Below are 26,734 nucleotides of genomic sequence, written 5' to 3' on the forward strand. Positions count from 1 at the left end.
TGCCTTACCTCCCTGGAAGCTTCCCTGGCCTCCTATTAGCATCCCATCAGAGTCCCTCCCCCCTTCCCAAGGCTCTGGTTAAAATTCAGCTTTCTGTTCCCATCCCAGGCACAGCGGGGAGACTGAGGACCATGCTATTAGGTTTCACACAAGCCCACTGTACAGAGTGTACCTGTTCAACGAACAGATGAGCACAGCAATACCTCTCTGCTGCAGTCTGCAAATTTGCCCCTTCATAAGCCTCACCTGGGGCGCTTGCCAACGTAGACTCTGAGCCTTTACCCGGCAGTTTCTGAATTGGGAGATGTGGGTTGGGTAGAAGAATCTACACTTTTTTTTTTTTTTTAAATATACCTTTATTGATTTCAGAGAGGAAAGGAGGGAGAGAGGAAAGGAGGGAGAGAAACATCAGTGATGAGAGAGTCATTGATCGGCTGCAGCCCGCAACCGGCGCATGTGCCCTGACCAGGAATCGACCCTCGATCGCCTGGATCCTAGGTCGATGCTCAACCGCTGAGCCACGCCCGGACGGGCAAGAATCTACACTTTTTATAGATTTTTAACCAATGTATACAGAGGGCAGAAGATTGTGACATGAAGGGAAATGCCTTCCCTCGCTCTCAGGGGGTCGGGCTGTTTCAGGTAATGCTGTGACCCAATAAATGCACTGACTCCTGGCCCCAGGAATAAGGGGTGCTGTTGATTCAGGGTGTTGGCGGGTAGGTGCGCGGAGCAGGTAAAGGGACTCGGAAGCCTGGCGCCAGATACGGGAAGGCGCGCAGCGAACACCGGGTGGGAAGGGGGCTCGGGACACGGGAGGGGGCGTGGCCTGCAGAAGGGAGTAGGCGCTAAACCTCGTTCAAGCTCGCCAATCCGCGGGCTCGTAGCAGCCGCGCTCCCCGCCTCCCGCCGCCGCGCGGAGAGCGTCGCGTTGCTATAGGCCGGCCAAGGGTTCTTCCGGCCTGGGGGCGGGCTCTGCACGGTGGCGCGAAAGCGGCTGCAGCTGCACCTCCTTAGGGACGCCGCGGGTCCGGGCGCAGAGGGGCCGGAGGCTACGACGAGTCCCTGACCCGCCGCTTGCACCGCAATGGACGCGGCCGAGGTGGAGTTTCTGGCGGAGAAGGAGCTGGTGACCATTATCCCGAACTTCAGTCTGGACAAGATCTACCTCATCGGGGTAAGGGCCGGTGGAACGCGTCTGGGAGAGGCCCGGCCGCCGGGGCTTCTGCGGACGCCACTCGCCCTGCTCTGTTCCCCCGTCTCGGACGGGAAGGCAGGCGGCGGACTCGGTGTGCCCAGCCCGCGGGGGCTGCGTGGACGGGGTTGGGGTGAGGTCTGGAGGGGGGCTGGGGGACCCCTGGAGCGAGCCCGCGAGCGCTTCGCAGGTGTTCTCGGGCGGCCTCCCGCAGCGCCTCGGGAAACCGGGCTCAGGTGGGCTGCGGGTGCGGCCAGCCCCACGCGCGAGGGCGGGGCTTGTATTTGTCTTTGGACTGCTATGGACACGGGGCCCGTTCTGTTACTTGACAGCTGCGAGGTCCAGTAATACCTTCCGCTCCGTCTTGTCTTACCGGGGTTTGTTTTTCCTCCGGCAGGGGGACCTGGGGCCCTTTAACCCTGGCTTACCAGTGCAAGTGCCTCTGTGGCTGGCGATTAACCTGAAACAAAGACAGAAGTGTCGGTTGCTTCCTCCGGAGTGGATGGATGTGGGTAAGGACGTGGGTGAAAGGGCCGGGGTTCCGCGGTCGACTCCAGGATCCGCTGATCGGCTGAAACTAATGGTTCCAGGTTCACTCCTTAGCGTCAGCTGATGCCTATTACCGGGGGTCAGTTTAGGGTGATGCGTATATCACCTTTTAAAGCTGTTTCACCTGGCTTTAAAATTTAAAGTATTATAAGACCTTAAAGAAGCATTTGTTTTAATTTAAAAACATAAGTATATAGATGAACATGGTGAGGAGCAGAGTTATCTTACATTATAGAGAATGCATGAAAATAATGTGTCATCCATACAAGGGCATAGTATTCGGCCATGTAAAGGAATGCTACAATGTGGATGAACCTTGAAAACCTTATGCTAACTGAAAAAACACACCCACAAACACCATATTTGTTTTATTCCATTTATATGAACTTTCCAGAACAGGCAAATCCGCAGAGACAAACTAAATTAGTCCTTGCCTAGGGATGGAGGTTTTGGGGGTGATAGAGGGATTGTGGAGGGTCCTTTTTGGGGTAAAGAAGATATTGTCCAACTCTGTGAATATACTAAAAACAGTGGAATTGTATACTTTAAATGGGTAAATTGTGTGGTATGTTAATTATGCCTCAATAAAGCTGTTAGAAAAAAGCAAAAAATAATGCATCAAAGACACAGACAGACTTTACCCTGACTTTATCCTTTGCAGTCTTGTCCCTATCAAAGATATGAGTGTCTCATTATAGCAAAGAATCTTCGTCGTGGTGGTGGTGGTGGTGGTAATAATAGAATAGTCATGCATGTAGAATTTGGAAAGCTCAGGGATTTTGATTGTCCCCTCCCCATTGGGAATCACTTGGGGATACCTGCCTCCTAGAAGCAAGGACACTTTCGGCCAGGCACTCTCAAATGTAGTTTAAGAAATAGACTGCTTGGGCATTTCCTCCTTACTCCCTGTCCTAAAGGAGTGAGTGGCCCTGAAACATAATGGGAAACTCCAATTTCTTCTGCTTGGAAGGTTTTTTTTAGTCCCACCAGACCTGTTAGGGCTGCTTCCCTTCAAGGCTCCTCATTTAAGATCAGCTCTGGCAGTTTTGGCCCATCTAAACCCCAGCTCCTTCATAGTCCTGGGCTGTAGTGTCTACTCACTAGTCAGTCAGTAGACACTGCCCAAGAACCAACTGCTTTCTGATTCTGCCACCACATTGGTTCTTCCTGTTCTTGAACTTCGTATAAATGGTATCATCTAGTATGTCAATTTTGACCTCTGGCTTCTTTTTCAATATAATGTTTTAGAGAGTCACTGCTGTTGTTGCATGTCTCATTACATTCTTTTTTTGCTGAGTAGTTGTAGTGTATAAGTATGCCACAATTTGTTCACCCATTCTTTTGTTGGTGGACAGTTGGGTTATTTCCCATTTTTGGTTGTTGTGAATATGGCTGCTTTGAACAGCCTTGCCCATGTCTTATTGTGGATATGTTTTTATTTCTAGAGGGGTAGGATTGCAGTCTTAGGGCAGACTGTGCTTAACTTTGTAAGAAACTGCCAACCAGTCCACCACAGTGGTTGAGCCATTATTGTAACCCCCCCAGAATTGTCCAAGAGTTTCCAGTGTTCCATATCCTGGCCAACATTGGATGGCAATCTTTTTGATTCGTTGCAGGGTTTGAACAGAGGTGTTTCATATTCTGATTTAGATTTTAAAAAAAGAAAAGAGTGAGTATGCTGTGCAGAGAAGATATGTGTTGGGAGAGAGCAGGAGAGAGTTACCCAGGCAAGAGCTGAGAGGAGCTTGAGCAGCTGATTGAAATAGGCAGTGGTGGTTGGAGTTTAGGGATAGTTTGAAGGAATAATCAGCAGGATTTGCTGAAGGACTGGCTGAGGGGTATGAGAGAGCAGAGTTAATTAAAGATTAGCACCAGGGTTGTTGGCTTGAGCTACAGAAGGAGATGGAGTTGCTGTTTCCTTAGATGGGGAAGACTGCAGGAGCAGTGTGTAGGCTAAAGTGGACACCAGGAGTGGGGGTTTGAACATTTTACACTGGAGGTGCCTTATAGAAATCCACATGGAAATAATATGGGCAGTGGAGTATTTGAGTCAGGAATTCAGGGAAAGGGCTGATCTGGGGATGTGAATTTAGATGTCATTATGAGCACATAGATGGTATTTAAATGAGGCAGGAAGAGATCATGTGGGATATGGGGTTAGGTGGTGGAGAGGGTCAGGGAACTGAGCCCTGCACCACAGTGTTGAGGGGTCAGGAAGGTCAGGAGGAATTGGTGAGATGAGAACTCTGGTGTACCAGAAGCTAAATGATAAATCCACCCCAGGGGAGAGGATTGACCCTTGTCAGATGTGGAGACTGAGAAGTAGCCACAGGGTTTGGCCTAGTGGAGGATGTGGACCTTGGTGAACTGAGTTGGTGGAGGGGCGGTGTAGACACCCCTCTGAGTGGTTGAGGGGAAGTTAATGCCAGTGTCAGACAACTCTTGAAGTTTTGTTGTAAAGGGCATGAGAAATGGATTGGTAGCTGGAGTAAGATTTGGAGTCAGGAAAGGGCTTTCTTTTCTTTCTTTTTTTAAATATGTTTTTATTGATTTCAGGGAGAGGGAGAGAGAGAGAAAAAAAAAAATCCATCAGCTGCCTCCTTCATGCTCCCTACTGGGGATCGAGCCTACAACCGGTGCATGTGCTCCAACCAGGAATCAAACCAGTGACGTCTTGGTGCATGAGATGACATTCAACCAACTGAGCCACACCAGCCAGGGCAGGTTTTCTTTTTAAGGTGGAAGATGTTGTAGGGTGTTTGATGGAATGGTCATATATTGAGGGGAAATGATCATTCAAGAGAGAGAGACAGTTGCTGGAGTGATTTCTGTGCAGGTGAGAGAGGGTCCAGTGTATACCTGGAAGGCTGGCCTTTGTGTATGGCGATAGATGCAGGGAGGTTAGGAAGATGTGGTGGTGGGAGCATGCAGGCACTCCACAAGGCAGTGGCTGAGAGCTAGGGCAGTGAGATGAGAGAAGGCATGAAGAGGGTGAATGGATCAGGGAAGTTTCATAGGATTGCAGGATAGAGCCAAGGGCCCCCTGGAGATGGGTGGTCAGTCCTTTAAAGTGAGACCCTACAGCATGGTTGTGTCTGTGTGTGTCCCTTAGCCACAGTGAACTTAGCCAGATTTAGGACTGGAGGTTTTCTCAGGCTATTAAGTCAGGGAAAGAGGGGGAAGGCAGTTGTGGGATGTGGAGAGGAGTGCAAGAGCTGGATGGAATTGGACTCGGCTATTTGATTCTAATGCTGGGCTTCCAACCTCCCATTATTATCATCTCACCCCTAACTGGAGTAGCTGTAGTTGTAGACTTGCTCTTATGAACAAGGTTTAGTATAAATAAATTTCTCCAGTCACTGGTTACTTTCATCACTTCTTGCATCAAAAGTAGAATACTTTGTTTTTTCACTAAGAGAAGAACTTCTGATTGACATTCTTTTTACTAATATATTTTGCAGGCAAAGCAACAATAACAATAATTTATACCTTCTCGGATGTTTTCCAGGAACTAGGCCCTGAATCAAATTAGTGATACAAATGATATTCCAAAAACTTTTAAAAATATATTTGCTAGTTGATTGAATAGGTAATATAGGCAGTTGGTAAATTTGGAAGATTTTTTAAAAAATTGTGGTTGTGATGATGGTAAAATGTATTCATTTCTAAATTTCAGAAAAGTTGGAGAAGATTAGGGATCATGAACGAATGGAAGAAACTTTTACCCCTATGCCTAGCCCTTACTATATGGAACTGACCAAACTCCTGTTAAATCAGTAAGTAATCTCACATCTTAGAGCCCTAATGTAAGATTGAACTTGTGGTTCTTATCCCTTAATCCCTGCCTTTCCTTTCTTGTTCCACACTCATTACCAAGTAAGTGGTATCCCTGGCCACCGCTTCCTCGGATGAGTAATCTGGGAGTCATCTGTGTGCACATGCTCACTGCCTGGAGTCTCTCTCCCTCTCTCATTTTTCTTTTTCTCCACCCTTCCCTCTCCCAGTAAATCCCTTGGTTCTTTTCATTCTGCCTCCTAATTATCACTTGATATTTGAACCCAATATGAGCCTCCATCATGATTTTCAGCAGTAGCCTTTTTCTTAACGATAAATATGTTTTATTAATAAAGCTTTACCCTTTTATTCTTTCGTTATGTGCATTTGAGTTCTTACACATCTGTCACATGAAAGGGCAGAGAACTCATATTTGCCTCTGACCCTGAGCTATAAGAAAAGCCAGCTAGTGGCAGAAATGTGCTGTAGTAAATTGTTTCCCTACTTCTAGTTGTTGCTCCCCATCAGCTTCTAATTCACTTTCCACACTGCAAACAGAGTGGTCCTTTAAAGATAAAGCTGCCATGTGATTCCCATATTCCTTGGAACCTTTCCAGGGTTTAGTCTAAAGTCCTGATCACAGTATTTAAAGCACTGCGTAGGCTGGTTTCCTTCTTCCTTCTTTCATAACTCTCTTACAGTTCTTCCCTCCGATTCTCTAAGTTTCTGGCTCACATTGCCTTCTTTTACTTCTTTATACCTACCAAGGTCTTCACCTCAGGGCTTTGCATATACTGTACCCTCTGCCGGTAAGTCCATCTATTCCCTGCTCCCTTCTTTGGTTTAGCCTAACAGGTACTCCCTTCCTGTCCTACCTGTCCTCTTGGCATCTTTGTACACCTCCATAGCATTTGTCAGTTAAAATTTTCTAATCACTTGTCTGGCTATGCTCTTCCTTCCACCCCCAGTTGTAATGGGCAGGGACTGTCTTGTGTGTACTAGCACAGTGCCTGGTGCTCACATGTTTGTTTGAATGAATGAATGAATGAATGAATGAATGAATGAATGAATGAAAGAAAGAAAGAAAGAAAGAAAAGAAAAGAGAAAAGAAAAGAAGAAAAGAAAAGAAAAAAGAAAGAAGAAAGAAAAATCAGTAGAGGGGGCAGAAAAGTGTGGATAATTTTGCTTAGGACAAACTTAGAATGTGGTTTGTAAAGTGCCAAGCTTTTGACACCTTTTAATTAATGGATTCAGGAGCAGAACTAGAATAAAACTTGGAGAGCTCTCTATTGCCTGCTCTAGAGCAAGGACCAAGGGCCCACTAAATGGCATTTCTGGATGCATATGAAAATTCGAGGTACATAACACAGACTTGTCCTTCAGTTATTATGAGGCTTTAGTTCACAGCTTACTAAGTGTTCCACTAGATATGATTATAGGCTTGAGTTCCTGGTTTAGTGAGGGAGAGATGTGACCCTATTACCCAGTAGTTAGACTGCAGTGTGATAAATGCTTCTAACAGTATGTTGGTGCTGCCAGGAAAGGGTAGTCTTAGGCTGGGTAGATGAGGGAAAATATACTGGAAAAGAAGGCAGAGATGTGAAAGGACATGGTGTGTTTGGGAAGCAGAGCTGTTGGGGCATATGGAGAGCTGAGGCTTTTCTTCTGTCTGTGGAGGGCCCTGGGAGGGTGTTCGGGAAGAAGTGTGCCACTTATGGATCTGAGAAAGCCTGCTGTGGCAGTGGGGAGAGTGACTCAGAGAGGAGAATCTGGAAGCAGAGGTGAGGGGCCTGTTCATCTTTCATTTTTGAAGTTCAGTATATTATGTATGCAGTTCCTATTGAAACTCGTCTTAGAATTCTTCAGAATTCATTTGACTAAGGGACCTAATTGTACCTTTGTTCTGCAGTTCAGTTAACAAGGAGCTGAGGTCCTTTGTTCTTTAACCTGCTGTTCAGAGCAAAGGATCCAGATGTTTGGGCTTTAAGTAAAACCCACTACATAAATTTTATACCACTGATTCTCCATCTAATCACGAGCTAATTTTAGCATGTGAAGAGATATCATTTCCAGCTTATCCTAGAATGCCTGGTGATGAATGATATTGGCTTCTGCTTTTATCTTCTAGTTTGTCTTTTCCTTCAAAGATTAGTTGAAAAAATTTCCCACAGGAAGACTGTGACCACCTCTCACTGACTCCAGTTCAAACTTTTACCCAGAATATACTATGTATAAGTGTGTTCAGATTATGCTAATGTGCAATTTTTTCTGTGATTTTTGTAAATGTATTTTTGTTCTCTCTATATAGTAGACCAATACCTACCCTTCAGGGCTTTTGTGAAGCTAGAAATGCTGTATGGTGCTGAGCACAATGCCTGGCACAGAGCTGTTGTCTTTCCCTGGTGGGTTGTAAGCCCTTGAATAGCCGATGGGGTATGAGCAATAAAAGTCAAGATCTCTGAGGCAGCCTTTAAACAAATTCATTCTAGATGGAAATTCTATAGCGTAGAACATGCAGTTATCCTGAGACACAGGATGTCCAACTTAGAGCTTATTCTCCGATACTTAATTATTGTAGGGAACAGAAGCCCTTGTACCGCTGCCTGCTGGGGGACAGGTAACATGAGCATAAATATCTGTGTGAATCATGGCTGAATTTTCTTGCCACGAAACTTAACCGCTAGAAATCCTTACATTTTAAAATTGAATGCAAGGCAAAACAAATATTGAGTCAGAACAGCTTGTGTATTTTGCCTGAATCCAAGCAACCTTTATTTTAAAGCCACTTCTAGTTGGATATTACTTTAGTTTACCGAGTTCTTCTTTAGATAATTTATTTCACCTTTGCTTCCTTTAGTGCTTCAGACAACATCCCGAAAGCAGATGAGATCCGCACCCTGATCAAGGATGTGTGGGACACTCGCATAGCCAAACTCCGGGTGTCTGCTGACAGCTTCGTGAGGCAGCAGGAGGCACATGCGAAGGTAGGGGTACTGCTGGCTGCCTCTCTGGCGGCTGCCTCCCCTTGGGGCCCAGGAAAGCCCAGTGCTGCTGGGGGATTTCCTGCAGCATTCTGCCTGCTTAGGCTATCACAAGCAGGAATTACTGGCTGTGCTTTTAAAAATTATTGGTTTCTTATTTTTGTTCAGTAGATTTTACCTTTTCCTCAAACTCAGAAACTCCTCAACCAACCCAGTCTGTTTTCTCTTGTGTTTTAGCTGGATAATTTGACCTTGATGGAGATCAACACCAGTGGGGCATTCCTCACACAAGCTCTCAACCACATGTACAAACTCCGCACAAACCTGCAACCTTCTGAAAGCGTCCAGTCTCAGGACTTCTAGAGAATGACCTTTGATTTGTAAAGGCCTTGTGTCTGCTGGCAGGCGGCTTGCCGAGTGGTGTGTGAGTGCTCAGGACATGATAGAGGTACTCCTAGTTCTGGAATTCTAATTTGAATATAAGAAAAATGTGTAATGAAGCAAGGAATGGATTCATAACATTTTTGGAAAGCAACAGGTTGCACTTAGTTCTCAATATATTCTTTAATTCCACATCTGTCTCTAGAAGCCAACTATTCCTTTATGGAGGAAAGAAAAGGCTTTGGCAAGCAAGATGTTCTCCCTAGCAAAGTCTCAGGTCTCCTGCACAGAACTGTGATGTGGGGATGTGTTCGGTGATGTTACATGTTGCTTTGAAAAGCTAGACATACAAGTGGCGATGTGGCCCTAGGGCTTTTTAATTTTTTTGATATGGATCTCTTGGGTTAAACTTAGAATCTAGAGGTTGCTCACACAGAGTAAGGATGGCAGATGAGTGGCTTGTGATGCTGACTGGTGTTGATCATCTAAGTTCTGATACATAATAAAGATGGAATCAATCCAATCAGTTGGGTTTATTTTTTCCTGCTTTACTACTAAGCAGAAGCAGCAAGCCATGTGGCTAAAATGATCTGAGAGACCAAACTGAGGTATGTAGAGGCTGTAAATTTCAAACACTCTGGTTGTCTCTTGTTCTCTTTGCTACTTCTGGTTAAGGTTTAAAGGATTGCTTTTGCTTATCAAGGGCAAAGTCAGGGAACAACTAATTCCATGTTATTGAGTGCTGGAGTGAAGCTGAAGACAATGAAAAACCGAACCTATAACGCTGCTCTTGATGCATTTTAGGAAAAGACTGTCATAGGTGACAGTGGCTCAAATAAGGGTTAAATTCTTTTGTTCTGTAAGAAAATAATTTCAGTTACAGCATTTGGGAATTGCTAAATTCCTCATAGAAATTATATTACCTTGAAAGGGGAAAAAAAGATTGTCTAGAGCAGTGATTTTCAACCTTTTTCATTTCATGGCACACATAAACTAATTACTAAATTCTACAGCACACCAAAAAATATTTTTTTTGCCAATCTGACAAAAGTATAATTTTGATACATTCACACTGGACAGCTGTTGTGTTGGCTGTTGTCATTTTTGTGACAATGTAAGGGAAAACGATAGTGCCCCTGACTAAATAGCCAGGTATTGCACGTTTAAGCAATCTTTGCAGCACACTAGTTGAAAATCGCTGGTCTAGTCATACGACGAGTGGCAGTTTCTGTAGCCAGCTGGTTTTTGACTAACATTGTTGGTCAAAAGTGGTAGCATGGTATCTTAAAGGCTTTTTGAAGTGTACATGCATAATCTACTGAGCCTGGAGAAGATCTGGTATTTGCCCTTCAGTGTTCAAAGTCCAAACTTACTTCAAGTTACTCAAGCACTATCTCTCCATTCCAAATTGTTACCCATCTAGATGTCCCTCCAACAAGCAGCTGATGGTTGGTTGAACACTGAAGGGCCAGACACAGAGGGATTAGGACACAGAAGACCTTGGCTCTGCCAATTAAGGTGACTGTTTAGAAGGTTGCTTTCATATGACAGGACTTGCCTTTTCTCCCTTTTACGTAGAGTCCTTCAGATTTAGTCAGTCGGGGGAATGAATCTTCTTGAATGAAACCATGTTATTGTGGAGGTTCAGGAATCCTGTGTATCTCAGATCACCCCTTAATACCTTTCTCTTAAAAACTGACTGAGGTACAGTTGAATCTGTCTTCATATTTTACTTAAAAGCCGTATCGTTGTTGAGTGTGTTTTTTTGTTTTAAATTTGGCCTTGTTTTATTGTAACATAAAAAAGATTTTTCACTTAACATGATTTAGGAAGATTTTATTTTTTTGGATGTTGTCAGAAATTACAGCAATATATTCATAAATACCTAATTACTACATTCAACAAATAATATTACAATACAATTAATTCAAACAAGTACACTTAGAACAGGTTTAATTTCACAGCATCTAAACTGCCCCCAGAGTGACCGAGGCACTGTTCCTCCTCCCTCCCATGTACTGGTTTTACTGTTCTAGCAATTAAGCACAGGGTACATACAAAGTAACACAACCAATTAGCATGGTCTTCCTCAGGTCAAGCAGAGTTAAGGAGTTTAAGTTAAGTGCTGGATCAAAAGTTGGGGACAGGCTACTGCAAGTAGTAAGAAAGTCAATAGCTTGGTTACTTGAAAGAGTATAGGGATTGCTGCTAAGTGGCTAATATACACTTATTTAAGAGTAACAGAATCGGCTTGTGCTGACCATCTCCATCTTGTGGTGGATCCTTGGAATTTTCTACGCTTTAAAATAAATACATGGCTCAGAGGGAAGGGAGGATCTTGACTTAGTATTTGAGATTTGGCAGCGTTTAGAGAATATGGTTCCATGTACAAATTAAAGATTTCCTGTGTTGTAATTCTTCACTGCTGAAGTGTGGGCTCCTTTGAATATTCTTTGAATTTTCTTAAGGCTATGATCTATTAGAATGTTAATGCCAATTTAGTGTTTTATTTCCTTTAGAATATATAGACTAAACTGTTCAAAATCCTATCTTGGTCGTTTATCTTAGACAATTGATTATATCACGAAATTCTTTTCATGTCAGTTTGGCTCTGATTATATGAAATAGAAAACCAAGTTTTGAGGAAAGCTCTGGTTTGTTTCTAAGTATCTGATTAAATATGGAGCCACAGGATTCAGCTTTGGAAGGTGTCCCTGACAAGTTTAGTGAAATCCCCTTCAGAGGACAGATGGCAGCCGTCTCCTCCTGGTGCTGTAGGAGGCACATGAGGTTGTGAAGGACTGAGCTCTTCACGAAAATACTGACACAGAGGTTGCAAAATCAATTCTAGAGCAAATTTGGTGTACTTCTGAAATTTTTCTTTTAAACTCAACATGAAATAAGGTGAACAAAAAGCTTCAGAGAGCGCACATTTGTCCATTTTTAAGCCCAAACTGAAAAGAAACTTATGAGATGAAAATAAGTTTTTAGATTTTAAAACTAATTATTGGGTACTATGTCTTAGTGGTGCACTTGTTTTCAAAAGACACTTTAACTTTTTCATAGTTTATTATGCTGCCTTTACTGGTTTATATTTATATTCTCTGATTGTCATATTACTTCTTGAGCCCAAGAATATTCAGAGATCTCCAGAGATGAGAGTTTGGTGTGGCAGAGTGACAGAGAAGCTCAAGTGCAGGGTATAAGTGGCATTTTCAATGGGAAGGAGAAAAAGCAGTTATTACTAGCTCAGTGACACATCTCCCACCCCTGGGGCGAGACCTCCCCTGGAATGGCGCATTCCCTTGTCCTGTGTGCCAGGACATCCTCCCCTAACAACTAAACAAACCCAACCAAGGGAGCTCCCCTCGGCTGGCAGAGGGATGGGGCTGTGCTTATCTTTCCCATCAAGTTACTAGATCTACATTTTTCTTTTACTTTAGCCAAGGCCGTTACCAAAGCTGATCAGCAAATGTACTCAGAAATTTTCTGTGATGAAGGACTGGGAGTGAAGTACTAAGATGTAGCTCTTAAGCTTTCAGACCAGAAACAGCAAGCAGATTTTAAATAGAGAAACTGAGTGATATTTTGCCCTGGTTGTTGGCAATAGAGCGCCCTCTGCACACCTGTCCCCACCTGTGGAACATGTTGCTCTCGGTGTCTGCAGGGGAGGCGGCCACAGAACAGCCCTTGGTTCTCATCAAATCATTTCTGTGGAGAGGAAGGCGCTTGTTGACTGCTGATAATACTGGCGGCACTTTTTGTCTGAGTTTGCTAATAACTGGAAGATTCTTGGCAGACATACAAAGCAAACTGTGTGGGAACAGATAAAGCGACACAATGCCATCTGCCAGCAAGCTGTTCTGCGCAGCTAAGGTCTGGGGCTGAGGGTGCGGCCACTGATCGGTGAGTAGCCTTCATGAAGGTCAGCCAGCCCTTCCCCTGGGTGAAGGGGTGTGATCACGCTCAGGCCTCCTCCTATTCCCGCCTCCCCTGGCAGACCAACCACACTGGCTGCTTTGGCCTCTGGTTCAAGCCCATTCAGGCAAGAGATACTTTCTTGATCTAGATTAAACCCTGCCTGAATGAGCAGTAACTGGGACAAGAAGGAAAATTTTCCCCATTGCTTTGTATTGATCTGCTTATCCCAGTTTCTAGCTGCTCCTGTGCTTGTCACAGTCAGTTCAAAAGGAGGAGAAGTTCAGCTCAGACATTGTTTATCCTACTTTTAGGCTTTTACAAAGCTTTGCATCTAAATAAAGCCTCTAACGCTTCTACTTTGCACCTGTTCTCAGACTGCTGTAAGACACCTTAGAATTCTATCATAGAAACTGCTCACTTCCTGAAAGGTTCTTGTACAAAAGCCCCATGTCTGTATGTGCACACATAGGTGCACACTCAGTATGCGTCTTGTTCACCATGGACTAGCCCCTCCTCACTAATAGCAACTAGGTATAACTGCTCTTTGCTGTCCAGAGCTGAGGGGAGGGGGCAGAGGAGGAGGTAAGAAGTAACACATGGCTTTCTACATTTTCTGGTGCAACTCAAAAATGAAGTGATCGCATAGGCGCCAGTGGTAAGCTCTTTTACTTTTCTTCTTCTTTAATTTTTAAAAACACTTCAATATTTAATGTCCTGACCAGCAGCAGTACAAACACTAAAAGCAAGTTTTTTTTTTTGCCCAGGAAAACAAAAAACAGAAACAAAAAAACAAAACCCCCAAACAGGAAAACAAACAAACAAACAAAAATCCCCCAAAACCACATATTAAAAATGGCAGGCTTTTTATAACAATAATTAAAGTAATAAAAACATACAAAACTTTGTTTTTTAATATATATACACAGTACAAGGCTGAAGCACCTTTGACTTTTCTCTCAAAATTTGTTTGTATGAAAACACCCCCCACTGCAGCAACAATTTGGTGGGTGTGAATATATGTATACATAGAGCTCTGTACATTTCCCCCACGGAGTAATAAAAAAGGTACCTTCAGTTTGTCGATTTGCTTTACCTTTAGGTAAGAGCTTTTCCAGGGAAAAGCACATGGGTGAGGCTTTAGTACTGTTACTTTGTGTGCTCCTAGGACCTGTTGCTTTGAAGAAAATTTTGCAGAAAAGCAACTGAAACAAATAAGCCCTTCACTTAAAATGCACCCCACCTTCATTCAGCTGAAGCAGGTCTCCATCCTGGGGGGAAGGAGACCGACCCCATGCTGCAGCAAAAGCAAACTTGGGTCCTTCAGGCATAGGAATATGGCAACACAAGAAATAGAACACAAGCGGTTTGATCCAATCTTATGCACCCAGGGGCTACAAATGATAAAGTTTTAGTGTTGGTAATGAAGCCTTCATTTTCAGATTTAAAAACGGTGACATGGGGAAAGAAAGAATAAAACCGCCTTTTAAAAAAATATATGGGCGTCGTCCTACATTGGTTGCTCGCTGAATTACAAAGGTGATTCAATTGCATTGAAGTCAAGGTGAGTTCGTTCTTTTTCTGGAGCCTGGAATCCTTTGCTTCATGCATGGCACATTTTTTTTTTTTTTTTTTAAGCTTCAAACCTCCCAGTGAAAAATATTAAATATTCAAGGTAATAAAATAGATAATATTTCTATACTATAGGTTCGGCCTAGTGCAAGGGAAACCGTCACCTAGGATATCCCTTAAAGTAACCCCTAGGCCAATGCATTGCAGGCAACGCAAGGCACTTCCGTAAGTGATCCAGTTCCGCCTGGAGTCGCTCCCTTTCTGAGACAATCTTCTGTTTCTGGCTCCTCAATTCCTGCAGATAGAGAAATTCACATTAAACTGGTTTCACAGAACTGTATGTGATGCAGAAATGTGCTGGAGGCCACTTGGAAAAGCAAACCACAATATCCTCCTCCCAGTTCTGAGAGTGGGCTCTGGGGGCCGACTGAACTGGTTGTTCCAAAGTCTTAGATTCTCATACCTGCTCTCATGGAACCAGCATCCACTATTCTTTCAGCTTGACCTTGAGATTTTAAAAAGTAAGCCCTGATACTATAAAACCTTTGCTGCTTTAGGACTGGCTGAGATATGCAGACCTGATCTGCATAAGCCCCATACCCCTCACTGGGAGGAAGTCCTCGGGGTTTGTCACATGTCATAGTTGGAAGACCTGTTGAACCAGGCTGCAAAGGGGAAAGAGGTGATTTGTTTTCCTCAATAACTTGAGTCCTTCAGTAAAATCATCTTCCTTCAGGGGAGCTTGACAAAGGCAATAAATCCCCAAAAGGGGTATATATAAATAGCATCTTCATCCTTCCAGGATCAATATTCTGCAAATTAATTTAGCCAGGGTAATCAACTGACCCCTGAATTTGCTCCCTAAGTTTTAAACTCTTAAGAGCAGGATTTTCCCTCAAAACTTGTCTGTATGGGTGCTCTTGAACCCAAACTTTGAAAGTTAAACAAAAAAAGTGTTTTAAGAAAACCCCCTCTGGAGCTGATTTTCATTCCTTTTCCCGTGTGTGGCCTCCCAAGACTCACCGCCATGCTGTGGGAGAGCTGCTCTGCTGTGAGACTGAGGCTGTAGTGCTGGGCCTCCAGCCGTCTGCACTGTGTCTGTAACACCTGCCGCTCCAGATTTTGCTCTGAAAAGACAAGTGATGTTGATATATTTTCTGTCTACAAGGGTCACAGGCCTGGCGATTGTTTTCCCTCTCTAATGCAGCCAGCATAGTGCGCTCCTTTGGACCACAGTGCTTCCAGCTCTTTGTATCACGCCGGTAAATACATCAGTGTTACTAAATTAAATCCAGCCCAGTAGGACCAAAGACAAAGGATCAAGCAGCAAAAAGCAATTTAAAGGATACAGATTAAGAAGCAATTAAGGGTAAGTTTATGGCCTTAACGATAATTTTTCAAAAAGGAAAAAAAAATTTAGGAGTTAGCCTTGAAAGTTTTTAAGCTGATAGAAAACAGCCAGAATAAACTTAGTAAAATAAAATCTGTCTTTCCAGGCTTTAACAAGAGTGTAACTTCCAAGGGGTGCCACCTGAACAGTTGTGATAGCCAAATTAAGTACAATAAAATTAGCATCTAATGCCACTTAAGAAAACAGATTTAAAATCTTAAATGTATTAAGTCAAATTCAGCAAGGAGGAAACATTAATATTCTCTTTCTGTTATTTCTTAGACAAATGAATTCTCGGCATAAGAGAAGCAGAACGTGAAGACTTTTAGAAAGAAATGCAGGGTATTAGGTCCTTGGGGAAAGGGAAGGAAGTCCCAAACATCAACCCAGAAACGGTGGATAAATTTCACTCCATTGAAATAAATAACAATGCTGTATATTGCTCTGGATTCACATACATGTATTTACTTAAAAGATAACATGTAAGAAGTGATGGATAAATTCAAAGGATTCCATTTGAAGGAGGGGAGGAAAGGAAGTGAACCATAGGAATTGTTGTGGCTACATGGGCATCCCTTTATTAGTCTGTCTCTGATTTTCATTGTATTTGAAATGGTTATGATATTCATAATCAAGTGCTCATGTTTAATAATTACAACATAGTAATACTTGGTAATACTTGATAAAACTCTTCTATAGCACAGTAATGAATTAGGAGGTGGCAGCCTGGGTTTTGCTAGTTGTGGCTGGCGCTTCCCAACTTATGTCAAACTGACAGCGCTGCCAATGCAGTGAGGGCAGAGGGGCCAGGGCTCCCCATGTCAGCGGGACCGAGACCAGAGGCTCAGCACGCGCCAGTGCTGGGCTCGTTACTCCCAGTAGCCCCCTGCCTGTCTCACTATGGAGGGAAAGGCTGGGTTCCCTACTTCTCCCTGCATCAAGTTCACAGCACCCCAGTCTCCATCGAAGCTAGAAGCGCAGTGACAGTGCCAGAACTCCACCGGGGTGCAAGCCTGTGACCCCACCACTTGGTGCACTAGACCGGGGGAGGGGGTGGGGCTCGAGTCCCCGCAGGATGTGTGTCACCAGGCAGAGGCAGAGTATGCACTCAAAGTTGAGAATAAAGCATTCTGGAGGCTGATGGGCTTGCCTCCCTGCACAAAGTGCTGGTCCAGGAGGATGACAGAGCGTGAGAGGGAAACTGCCACCAGCATTGAGATGCTTCAAATGCGAGGCAGGCTCAGACGATCAGGCCTGGCTATTTGGAGCTCAGCTAAATTAATAAACTTCATTTTCTAGAACCCTTGCATGTAGCTGTGAGTGTCAGGCTGTCACACTGAGTGGTGGTAAGTACCTGGTACTTCAGTTTCTCCAGTGAGAATGGTCTCAACTTTGTCCACGAGGAATTGCCACTAATAAGTAAGCCTAGGCACCTACAGAAGCCTGAGGACCAGTTTTTGAAATGGGCAAAACAGCAGAGGAGAATTTACCTTGTAGTATTAGTACCTAGTTGTGCCCCAGAAAATCTGCCAGTGCTGTCACTTAGAAACTGTCCCCAATGCTGGCAGTGAAATCCTGCACTGATTGGTCTATTAAACTTTCACTTTCTCTACTGGGCTCTCATCCTGCTCCCCCCTCCCCTTCGTACCTTCTATATGTTCCTGGTAAGCTTCAAAAATTGCCTCAATCCCTTGCCACTTGCGCCTGGGGGGTTCGTCGTCGTCCTCTTCTCCGTCTGCCTCCTCCTCCGAGTCCTGGTCCGTCTCCTGTGGGAGGGGGCCCTTCCTCACGGCCAGAGGCTCCTGCTGCCCATTGTGCTGGGGCAGAGGGAGCCGGCTCGAGGACTGCAGCTCAGGAATGTTGTAGTGGATGGACGTGTCAACTTTGTGGTTCTGCTCTGCAGATAGCACAGCTACATTCCCTGGGGAGGAGAAACGGCGGGAATGAAATGTAGCAAACCCTGTTATCTGACCATCAGCGACTCCCACTGAAATGTTGGAGAGGAGTGAACCTGGGAGCTCACACGTGGGCCTAGCACAGCCTTTAGGTCACAAAGTGCTCACCAGGCCCACCAAGTCTAGGGAGATTTCCAGGCAAGTCTGTGTGGGGGCACTGGGAAAAGCCTCAGCTGTAGGACACAGGGATCCTATTTTTGCAAGAAAGGTACCTCGCCTGGCCTTACTAAAAGAAGTGCCTCAATTAAACTCAGATGGCATCACATGTTAAATTTCCTCCGAGTATGGTCTATAGACCACCAGCAGCAGCATCACTCGAGTACCTGCTAGAAATGGAGACTCTTGGGCCCCACCCCAGATCTGCTTAGGCAAAATCTACTTCTAATGACCTCCCCAAGTGCCTTGTGCACACTGAAGTTCCAGAGTTGCGATCCCATGGCTGCTGAGTGACTGCCGGTGCCTGTGAACATTAGCCAGAGCTACAGTAACGAGCAGAGCGGAGACAGCCTCCTTACCTTTGTGCTTCTGGAGGGCCTTCTGGGTGGACTGCAGCACGGACTCGTGGAACTGATGTGCAAACTCTTCTGCCATGAAGGGCTCCCATGGCTTGCTCTTCCCATTGATGCTGTGGGACAGTGGCACGGGAATGTCCTTGGGCGTGGGGCCCCTGATGTAATGCAGCATGCTCAGGCTCTTCTTGCCCCCAGGGGCCTCATTCAGCTTGGCCTTCTCACCACTGGCAGCAGCTGGCTCCTGGACTCGTGACAGCTCCTGTGGCCGGAGCTGTTCCAGTCTCCCAGGCTCCACGGCCTTTGGGACGTCAGACAGGGAAGCAGCAATACCCACAGGCTTTTCCATATCCAGAGAGGCTGGCTGCGTGGCTGGTTCTTTTAGAGACAGAAAGCGAGGAACATATTTAAGAGCTGCAAGAGACCAGGTGGGCCCTGACCTCTAAAACTTACATTTAACAAAGACCTAGTACAAAAGACAAGACTCAGGAGTCCGCTTAATTTCAGTGAGCCTTGTGTTGGCCTGAAGACGGGGTGTGGTGGCAGCAAGTCCATCCTTAGAAGGTGCCCCAGGAAGGCATCTGGGAAGAAAAAGAATCTGAAGGAAGAAGCAAGTTGCTCTAGGTCATCCAAAAGGTAGGAAGTAGTGTAGCCTAACCCGACAAGAAAGACTGTTAGGAGTCAAGAACAGGGCTGGGTAATAAAGATCTCCTGCTCCATCTAGCAGCACAGCGATGTATCATCAAAGCCACAGGAGAGAGAGGAGGTGTGAAAGCAGATGCTGGAGAGGCCTAGAAGGAAGAATGAGACAGACACAGGGGTGCCAAGGAAGGACAGGCAGGAGCCGCAGAGATGATGCGGTGGTGCCGAGACCTGGGATACAGGGCTTCGGTGGCTTGGGACACCACTGGACTGATGGACGATGGCTACGACTACACTGACTGCCAGAGTTCTGTGGAAGCTGGGACCCTCCCCCTTCACTCTGAGCCCCGAGTTCCAAATTTCATGTTCTGGCCCAAGGAGATCCTTCAGAATCACAGAGGAAGCTTGTATGAGAGAGAGAAAGAAGCGCATCCTGTCTCCAGGAGGAAAGATTCATGATGAAGACCTTGAGCAGTCGCTTCTGACCCTGGGCAGCCCCCCAGGACAGTCCTGGGCAGTGGCAGATGGTTCTTCCCGCCCTGGGCCTTACCGCTCAGGGAAACAGCAGGACTGTCCCTCGGAGAGTTTCTGAGTGAGTCTGCCACTGCTGCTGACAGTGCCTTCTGCTTCATGGCATGGAGCATTTCAACAAGTTTCTCTTTGTCTATGAGAAAAGCAGCCTGAGATTAACAAGATAGTTGCATCATTTGAGAGGGAAGGGGAGCAGGATTCTAGCCCAGGCTGTGACTGGCAGGTACGAGTCCTTTAAACCAAGAAAAACACAAAGCAGGCACCACAGGGAAAGGTGGTGTTTAAAGGAGGAAGAACTTTCATGTTAGAGTGAGCCGAGATTCCTCTCAACTTTTGCTACGTAACATTTCAGATGTGTTCCAAAAATAGCTGTGTATGTATATGGTGATGACAGCTATACGAAATAATGGGTAGCTATGATCTTCCAAGGTGACTTCTGAGGATGCATTCTTATTTAAAAGACAAAAATATTGGCCCCAACACAAGGAAACAACCTGAAGATCACGCAGCACCTCTGGAAGCACAGGCTGCTTCCCGGTGCATTCTCTTCTCTCCACTCCTCCTGGCACATGAGCGCAATTCCTGTGATGGTTGCCATTTACTGAAAAGGAAGAGACTTCTGTGTTCGATGCCATGAGTTCCTGTTGCAGTGGCACTTTTTGCCGAGACCTAAATGGCCATATTACCGGTGGCTACCTCTAGGAATTAGGTGAAAAGACACTTTTTATGAACAGAACTATGCATGTTCCCAGGGATTTGTGCTGGTTATCAACATATCACTGGCTCTTCTAGGTGAAAGCAAGAGTTCCAACCTACTGGTTAAAGTAAAATGCTACACCCGAATAATGAAGCAACTACATGACCAACACACACTTTTCCCTTTTTGACTTCCTTCCAGAGGTGACCAGGTGTCAGCAACGGGGACTTGGAGGTGTGCAAATGAGCACCCTAGACATGCCAAGTTCTCACATCAACCAATATCCCGGCACTAAGCGAGTGTGACGGGCAGACCAAGGAAGTGGACATCCCCAGAAAGTGTTCAGACCACACCATGTCTTCAGTGCTATGTATTCCAGCCCCAAGAGTCAGCCCCAACACGGCTGATCTGGAAGTACCTTTCAGGGCAAGCCACCCACTCACAATGTGTGTCGGCTCTGCCTGTTGGCCACAGACCACCTAAGCTGCCTGCCATCAGAACACAGAGCCCAGTGGACCATATCAGCGGCCCAGCAAGAGGAAACACCCCTACCATGGAGCCTGGAGTGCTCTGCCACAGGTGGTACACCTGTGCCTCGTGCCCAGGAGGGTCGCTAAACCTGCCTTCTCAAGTGACAAGTGTAAAGAGCAGCTTTACATACAGAACAAACACTAGCAAGTCTTCTTTTCCATCCCCGATGAAATGAGAAAACAGGCTTCAAGTGGGACAATTGGATTTTCAGATAGAAGGCAGCAGAGATACGGGGGCAAGTCTGTGAAAGCAGAGGCACTGCTGCTTCCTTGAGGAGCCAAAAGGAATTAAGAGAGCCCCAGGGCCAAAGTGTTTTCAGATTCCACCTGGAACTTGAGTCCCTGATATCCCCAGGAGTCTATGAACCCCACCTGCTTCTTCAGAAGCTTCTAGTGAGCCTCACCCCCAAAAGGCCCAGGTGAGGCCTACCTTTCCTCTTCTCGGCACTGATGTGGGTCAGGTTGAAGATGGTCAGGAACTTCCTTTTCTCTTCGAAGTTGGGGCTGTTGTTCATCTCATCAGGACTATAGCGGGTGAACAGTGCCAGTCTCGGTGAAGGTGTCTGCCGCTTGTTCTGAATTGTCGGGGGAGATGGGCTTCTCTCTCTCAGCATCCGTCGCCGCTTCCTCCGCTTCTGGGTCAGCAGTTCCTCCTTCTGCTGTTGGGTGGTCAAGCCAAAAAGTTGCAAAAACTCTAGCTTCTAGATTGGGAAAGAAAACAAATGAGTTTGAAATCACCAGCAATGGTGTGATTCCACTGTTCCATGGGTCCCTCCTGGGGTCCTCAAAGCCAGTGTACTATGGCCAACTCTGTGCTGGGCCTCGGAGGAAGGGGACCCTCACAGCATGCCTAGACACCTGCAGTCAGTGGGGACTGGAGGAGTGCAGGGAGATCCCAGCAAATGTGGAGTCTACTGGGACAGTGGGAAAAAGACAAGAGGTAGGTGCTGATGTGGCACCAGAAGCCCAGCCTATAGCCTGACACAGCAGTGATGAGACCCCAGATACCTCGGAGGACGTATCCAGTTTGAGGGGTGGCTGCTCGGCCACGCAGCGGAGATGGGCTCTGACCTCCTCTTCGTCACTCTCATCATAGGAGTCATCCAGGTCGTAGTAGTATCCTGATGACAATAATAGATGTATTTAGCTGGGCAAGAACACTTGGTTCTCTAGTGGATGGACATGGGGGCAGACCCAACCATCAGGCCAGGCCCTATTGGCCTCTTTTTGTACCCCAAAACCTTGATTCCACTCAACCAGGTAAAAATGTACATCAACCTCCAGTCCTAGAGCTTTTTCATAAGGATGGCAGGCAGGAGCACGAGGCAGGTGCCAGGCTTAGCCTGGACCCATAGCCCCTGGACCCTTAGCCTGAGTCCCTCCACCCCACAAGTGGCCAGGCAGTCCCTGGGCTGACACACATCCCCAGCAGGGGACTATTTGTCACGTCACACAGGCCTGCGGCCGTATCCATGACAACCCAAGACTGTGCACATCCGCTCACTCCTGCTGTGGCCATCTGGGTCCATTACCCAGGAGGGGACAGGCACTCAGATCATGTTGTCTCAAAAGCACTAAGCTTGCATGCAAACTCAAATGTGCAGAGAACAGCAGCAGATTCCCTGCACCCAAGGGCACCAGGGACTCCCCACTCTTCCTTTACAAGGTGAATAGAGGAAAAGTCCTTCTTGTGCCCTAAGTCTAGCCTAGACCAACAACCCAGGAAGACTTGGCCTTGGCCCCAGCTTCTATCTAAGACTGAATTCAGCACTGCACAGGACCCAAGTTTCCCGCAGAAAAGAAACTGGTCTGGGTCCCTGATCCCTCCTGGTCATATGGGGGTGGCAGGTAGGGACAGTCATTCTCACCCTGGGACTGCTTACCTGTTCTTGGCTCTTTGCTGAACCCAGGGAGCTGCTGAGTCCCTCCACCCCACAGGAGGACAGAGGTGGCCAGACCTGCCCTTGCCCCTGCCCAGGCCTGCCTGCAACTAATGATGGCAGCCCTGTGTACAGAGCCCCTGCTGGGCCCAAGCCCAGTCTCTCAATGCCCTCCTCCCATTATGATGCACTATTAATATTTAAAACTGTCTTATTAGCCTCTGTTCATCATTTATTAATCATGCATTTCTGTGGAACCATCTTTACAGACAGACTTTGTTTTGGCTTTTTGGGACAATGTGCATTTTGGTAGGACGGTCTGTCTCCCCAGCAGGTGTCAAGTAGCTACGCAGAAGCCAGTTGCCTTGCTCTCTTGAGCTGCTAAAACTCCCAGAGCTGGAGGCAGAGGTGGTAGGAGGGGCCAAGTGGCTGGCACTACTGCTCCCTAGTCCCGAGAGGTCAGGGGCCACCCAGGGAGTCCATACCTTTCTCCTGGGCCTCTCGCCGCCTGCGCTCTTCCAGGTCCAGCTTGCTGACCAGCCTTCGGCGCTGCTGCAGGAACTCATCGTAGATGTAGGTGGGGTCAGAGACCCGTGGTGCCGGGGACCGGTAGGGCGAGCCTGGCTTTAGGGGTCCAGTGAGTTCCCCAAAGGGGGTTGGCTGGGTGAGGGAGGCCCGCTGCTGGCCCAGGATGGTCTGGGTGGACTTCTCAAGCTCAGCCAGGAAGGGCCCAGGCCCGTGAGGAAAGGCCTGGTGCTCTAGGCTCCCTGCCTCCCGTGGTGGTGGCTGGTACTTGTCCAGGGGGGTGGCCTCACGCTTCCGGGGTCCCTCCTCCGCCTTTTCTGGGCAGTAGATCCGTTCCACCTTCACCAATGGGACAGCTGCCTGGCGGCTGGGCTCAAATGGGGCAGGGTGGCTGTGCAGAGGGTGGCTCTCAGGGGCCCGCCGTGTCTCCAAGGTGCTGTCCATCAGGGACACTGGGTTCCAGAGGGCTGTGGGCACGGAGTGGTGCTGGGGCTTGGGTGAGATGAGGGGCGGGGGCCCTCCAAAGTGCTGTGGGGGGTCTCGGCTGCCTGGCTCATGACGGTTTGGTCCCGGCCTAGAGAGTAAGCAGACCAAGCAGTCACTCATGAAAGAATGGGCATGCCAGCCACCCATCCATGGGCCTCCCAGGCTGGGCCTGGGTGTAAGAGGCAGCTTCAGAAATGGCCCAGAAGGGAGCCCCCTTTGCAAGCCAGGCGCTAGAGGGGTGTGAAGGCCTCCTTCTCTAAGCCACTTGATCAGGGACTGGAGGGAAGGACGCAGCTTCCACTCCTCACCTGAGTGCTGGCCATTTCACATGACTCCACTTCCTCTTCAAACAACTCGAGGCAAGTATGTGGAGACCTGCTTTTGAGAGGACACGGAGGCTGGGGGTGGTCACTGCTTGCTGAGGGCACAGAGACGGTCTCAGGCCCAGGTCAGACCCTCTTTCTATCCAGTTTCTCACCCAAAACTTACAATAGCTCATTCAGTTCCACCAGTTCCTGAATCCCTATGACAGATGCTCATCTGTTTTCCACAGGAGTCCCACTGCATAGATAATAAAGATAGGACTCTGGCGCCAAAGGGGTGGGTGGCCCTGCCGCTGGTACCCACCTCCAGATATGCCAAGCAGTGGGCAGATAACAGAGGGTAGGCTGGCTGCCTTCAAGGTGGCCCTAACTCCGCTCTCCACACTGTCTTTGCAGACAGAAGAGACCAACTTCCAGGGCCTGTGAAGCCCAGTGACACCGGGAGGGGGTGGGGGACACACACATGACAGGACTGGATGACGGGACTGGATGCAGGACCCTCACAGCCAGGGTGGGCCTGTGCCACTGCTGACCCCCAGTGGTCCCCGTCAGAACTGCAGCAGCCCCACGTGGCCCCAAAGCAGCAGCTGTGCTGGGGGTCTGATCAGGATGTCCATCAGACCCGCCACTTCGCCACACAGTCCCAAACTACTCTCTCCTTAATGCATTTAAACAAGATTCAACAAAAAGCTATTTTTGGGTGTTGTTTTTTCAAAGTATTTTTTAAGGGAAGAGCTATGCTGCCCAGGTGACCAGGGCGAAGTCTGAGGGGATGGAAGGGGAAGAGGCAGAGGGCACTGCAGGTACATGACCAGGCTCCGGTCTCCAGGCCTGGCCAAGGAAGGAGACATTTAACCACAGCCAAGAAGGCTCCTCCTAGTTTTCCCGGGACGGGACTCAGGCTAGGAGATAGCCCTGTACCACAGCATCTGATCGGCAGAGTACAAAGGGAACCACAGAGAGCTATGTGTCCTTAAATAAACAACAAAGGAATAAAGCTTGTTAGCAGAATAAATATTTCAAGCACGGGAGCCAAGCACTGAATGGTTTTCTAGCTCGGAGCACATGGGCAGGTCAGAATGTCAAATTCATGCTGTTGTAAGGCTGAGCGTGCCACCTGCTGCAGTGGGGACCACGGAGGCCAGGTGAGAGCTGGGAGCCGTTTCCCTCCCCCCCACACCTGAGGCCTGCACAGCGCTGCTAGGCCCTGAGGTGGAGGTCACCCCTGCTGGAGCCCTGACTGCTGCACCAGGAAGCTGGGCCGGGCTGGGATATGCCCGAGGGAATCAGAGCTCCGGATTTTATCAGATGTGGACCTGTGCTGCCTGCTCTCCCAGTCCCCTGGGCACGAGGGGAGTTAGAGGAGCAGAGAGCAGCTCACAAACAGATAAGACTAAGCCTCTGTGTGGCCTCAGGGTAAGCTGAGAGAAGCAGAGGGACAATCAGCAGCAGAGAGCAGGCCTGACACTGCTGGAAGACCTGGGGGGAGGGGGGGCTGCCTAAAGCTCACTCCCAGTCACAGCCAACTGGCCACCCGAATCCCCTCTCAGACCTACTCAACAATGGACGCCAAGGCAGGGCTGCTGGATGGGCCAGCCAAGCCCAGGACACAGTAAGAAAACCCATCAGTCAGCCAAAAACTGGTGGAAAGAGGGAGGGAGCAAATGGACATTTTAAATGCCCAGACACCCAAGTGCTTCTTATTCCAGGGCAGCACGGTGGATATCAAGAGCTAGAAAGACACTCAGAAATCTTCCTGCCCAACCTTTGTGCACTGCTGAGGAAACTGAGGCCCAGAGAAGGGAAGCAGTGTCCAGTGTCCCTGAGTCCCCAAGCCAGGCCCCGGCAGAGCTCTGGAGGTTTGGCTGAGGGTCTCAGCCTGGCCTTTGGAATGAGCCCTGGAGAGATGGGGAGTAAGGTGCCAGAACAACAGGTAGAAGCAGGGAGGCCCATGGGGCAGCCATGAGAAGGGGGCGCTGGGGTCAAGGTCACAAGCAAGTGTCGGCAGCCGGGGGGCCCAGAGATAGGCCAAAGTGCCTTCTGGAGAATTCTTTTATAATGGGCCCAGAAAATGGGTATATGTTTTATTACAAAAGCAATAAAGTTAACTTTCTACTTAAAAATTAAAGGTGGTCCCTTTCTCATTAAAGTTTGGGCTTAAAAACAGAGGGAGATAGAACAGCCTATAATGATAAATTACAGCTTCTCCCCCATACTTGTCACATGCCATGCATGTCCCGTTGCAGACACAGCTGGGCTGCATGGGGAGGGCCCCGGCTCTGGACACTGGGTTGGTGGGCTTTGTTCCCTAGGAATGGCGTGCCTCTGAGCACCTCCTCTCCCTTCTCAGAGTCTCTTTCCTTGTGGGCAGTTAGACCGTGAAAATGAAACGCAGTAAGTGAAGACACTCAGCAGGAAGCTGGGCAAACCACAGGTGCTCAATAAACACTGGCTGACTAGAGACAAATCTGAGTGTGACGAATGCTCTCCCATGCACCCTGACCCGGTGACCCTACCTGGCACTCTCGGGCCTGTGCTCGGGCTCCGTGGGCACAGGGGGCCGGCCCATGTCCAGGTGCTGCTCTAGCACCTGCTGCCGGAACTCTGACACCTGCGACTGCCGGTCCTCCTTCTCCTGTCGCAGTCGCCGCTGCCGGGCCAGCCACTTCTCCTCCTCATTGGTGCGCTGGATGAGCAGGGCCGTGGCGGCGCTGCTGCCCGGCAGAGAGAAGAGGCCATGGTTGGAGAGAAGGCTGGGCATGGTGTGATGGGGGGTGGGTGCTGGGTGCAAGGGGTGCTGCACCGGCTTGGGCGCTTGCAGGCCTGCGTCCTTCAGCTTCTCTGTGGGGGGGAGAAAGGCCGTCACATCCCAGCAGGATCCCAGCACGCCGGGCCC

At 47.7% G+C, this 26,734-nt stretch overlaps 2 protein-coding genes and 1 long non-coding RNA gene across 4 annotated transcripts in view; 2 read left to right on the forward strand and 1 right to left on the reverse strand.

Moving 5' to 3' along the window:
* The first annotated feature begins 1,055 nt into the window (after positions 1-1,055).
* Positions 1,056-11,447, forward strand: GINS2 (GINS complex subunit 2). Its single transcript, XM_016197199.2, has 5 exons — positions 1,056-1,177; positions 1,593-1,707; positions 5,421-5,520; positions 8,376-8,502; positions 8,737-11,447. Exons 1-5 carry the CDS (start codon positions 1,088-1,090, stop codon positions 8,860-8,862), a joined length of 558 nt encoding a protein of 185 aa, XP_016052685.1. The 5' UTR covers positions 1,056-1,087; the 3' UTR covers positions 8,863-11,447.
* GSE1 (Gse1 coiled-coil protein) overlaps positions 10,702-26,734 on the reverse strand; it is a 400,693-nt gene continuing 384,660 nt past the window's right edge. For both annotated transcript variants that reach the window (XM_016197171.2, XM_087827100.1), the window contains exons 9-17: positions 26,355-26,679; positions 22,990-23,603; positions 21,633-21,745; positions 21,055-21,325; positions 19,417-19,530; positions 18,231-18,602; positions 17,409-17,681; positions 15,394-15,497; positions 10,702-14,665 (exon numbers count right to left, since the gene is read on the reverse strand). In XM_016197171.2, coding sequence (XP_016052657.2) covers positions 14,531-14,665; positions 15,394-15,497; positions 17,409-17,681; positions 18,231-18,602; positions 19,417-19,530; positions 21,055-21,325; positions 21,633-21,745; positions 22,990-23,603; positions 26,355-26,679 — 2,321 coding nt within the window. In that variant the 3' untranslated portion in view covers positions 10,702-14,530. The remainder of the gene's footprint in view (positions 14,666-15,393; positions 15,498-17,408; positions 17,682-18,230; positions 18,603-19,416; positions 19,531-21,054; positions 21,326-21,632; positions 21,746-22,989; positions 23,604-26,354; positions 26,680-26,734) is intronic.
* On the forward strand, positions 14,427-16,197 carry LOC107525105 (uncharacterized). The gene is made up of 2 exons (XR_001602025.2): positions 14,427-15,739; positions 16,043-16,197. It is a non-coding gene; the product is annotated as an uncharacterized LOC107525105 (long non-coding RNA).

Source organism: Miniopterus natalensis, chromosome 18, assembly GCF_054644295.1.
Source record: "Miniopterus natalensis isolate mMinNat1 chromosome 18, mMinNat1.hap1, whole genome shotgun sequence".
NCBI classification, from domain to species: domain Eukaryota; kingdom Metazoa; phylum Chordata; class Mammalia; order Chiroptera; family Miniopteridae; genus Miniopterus; species Miniopterus natalensis.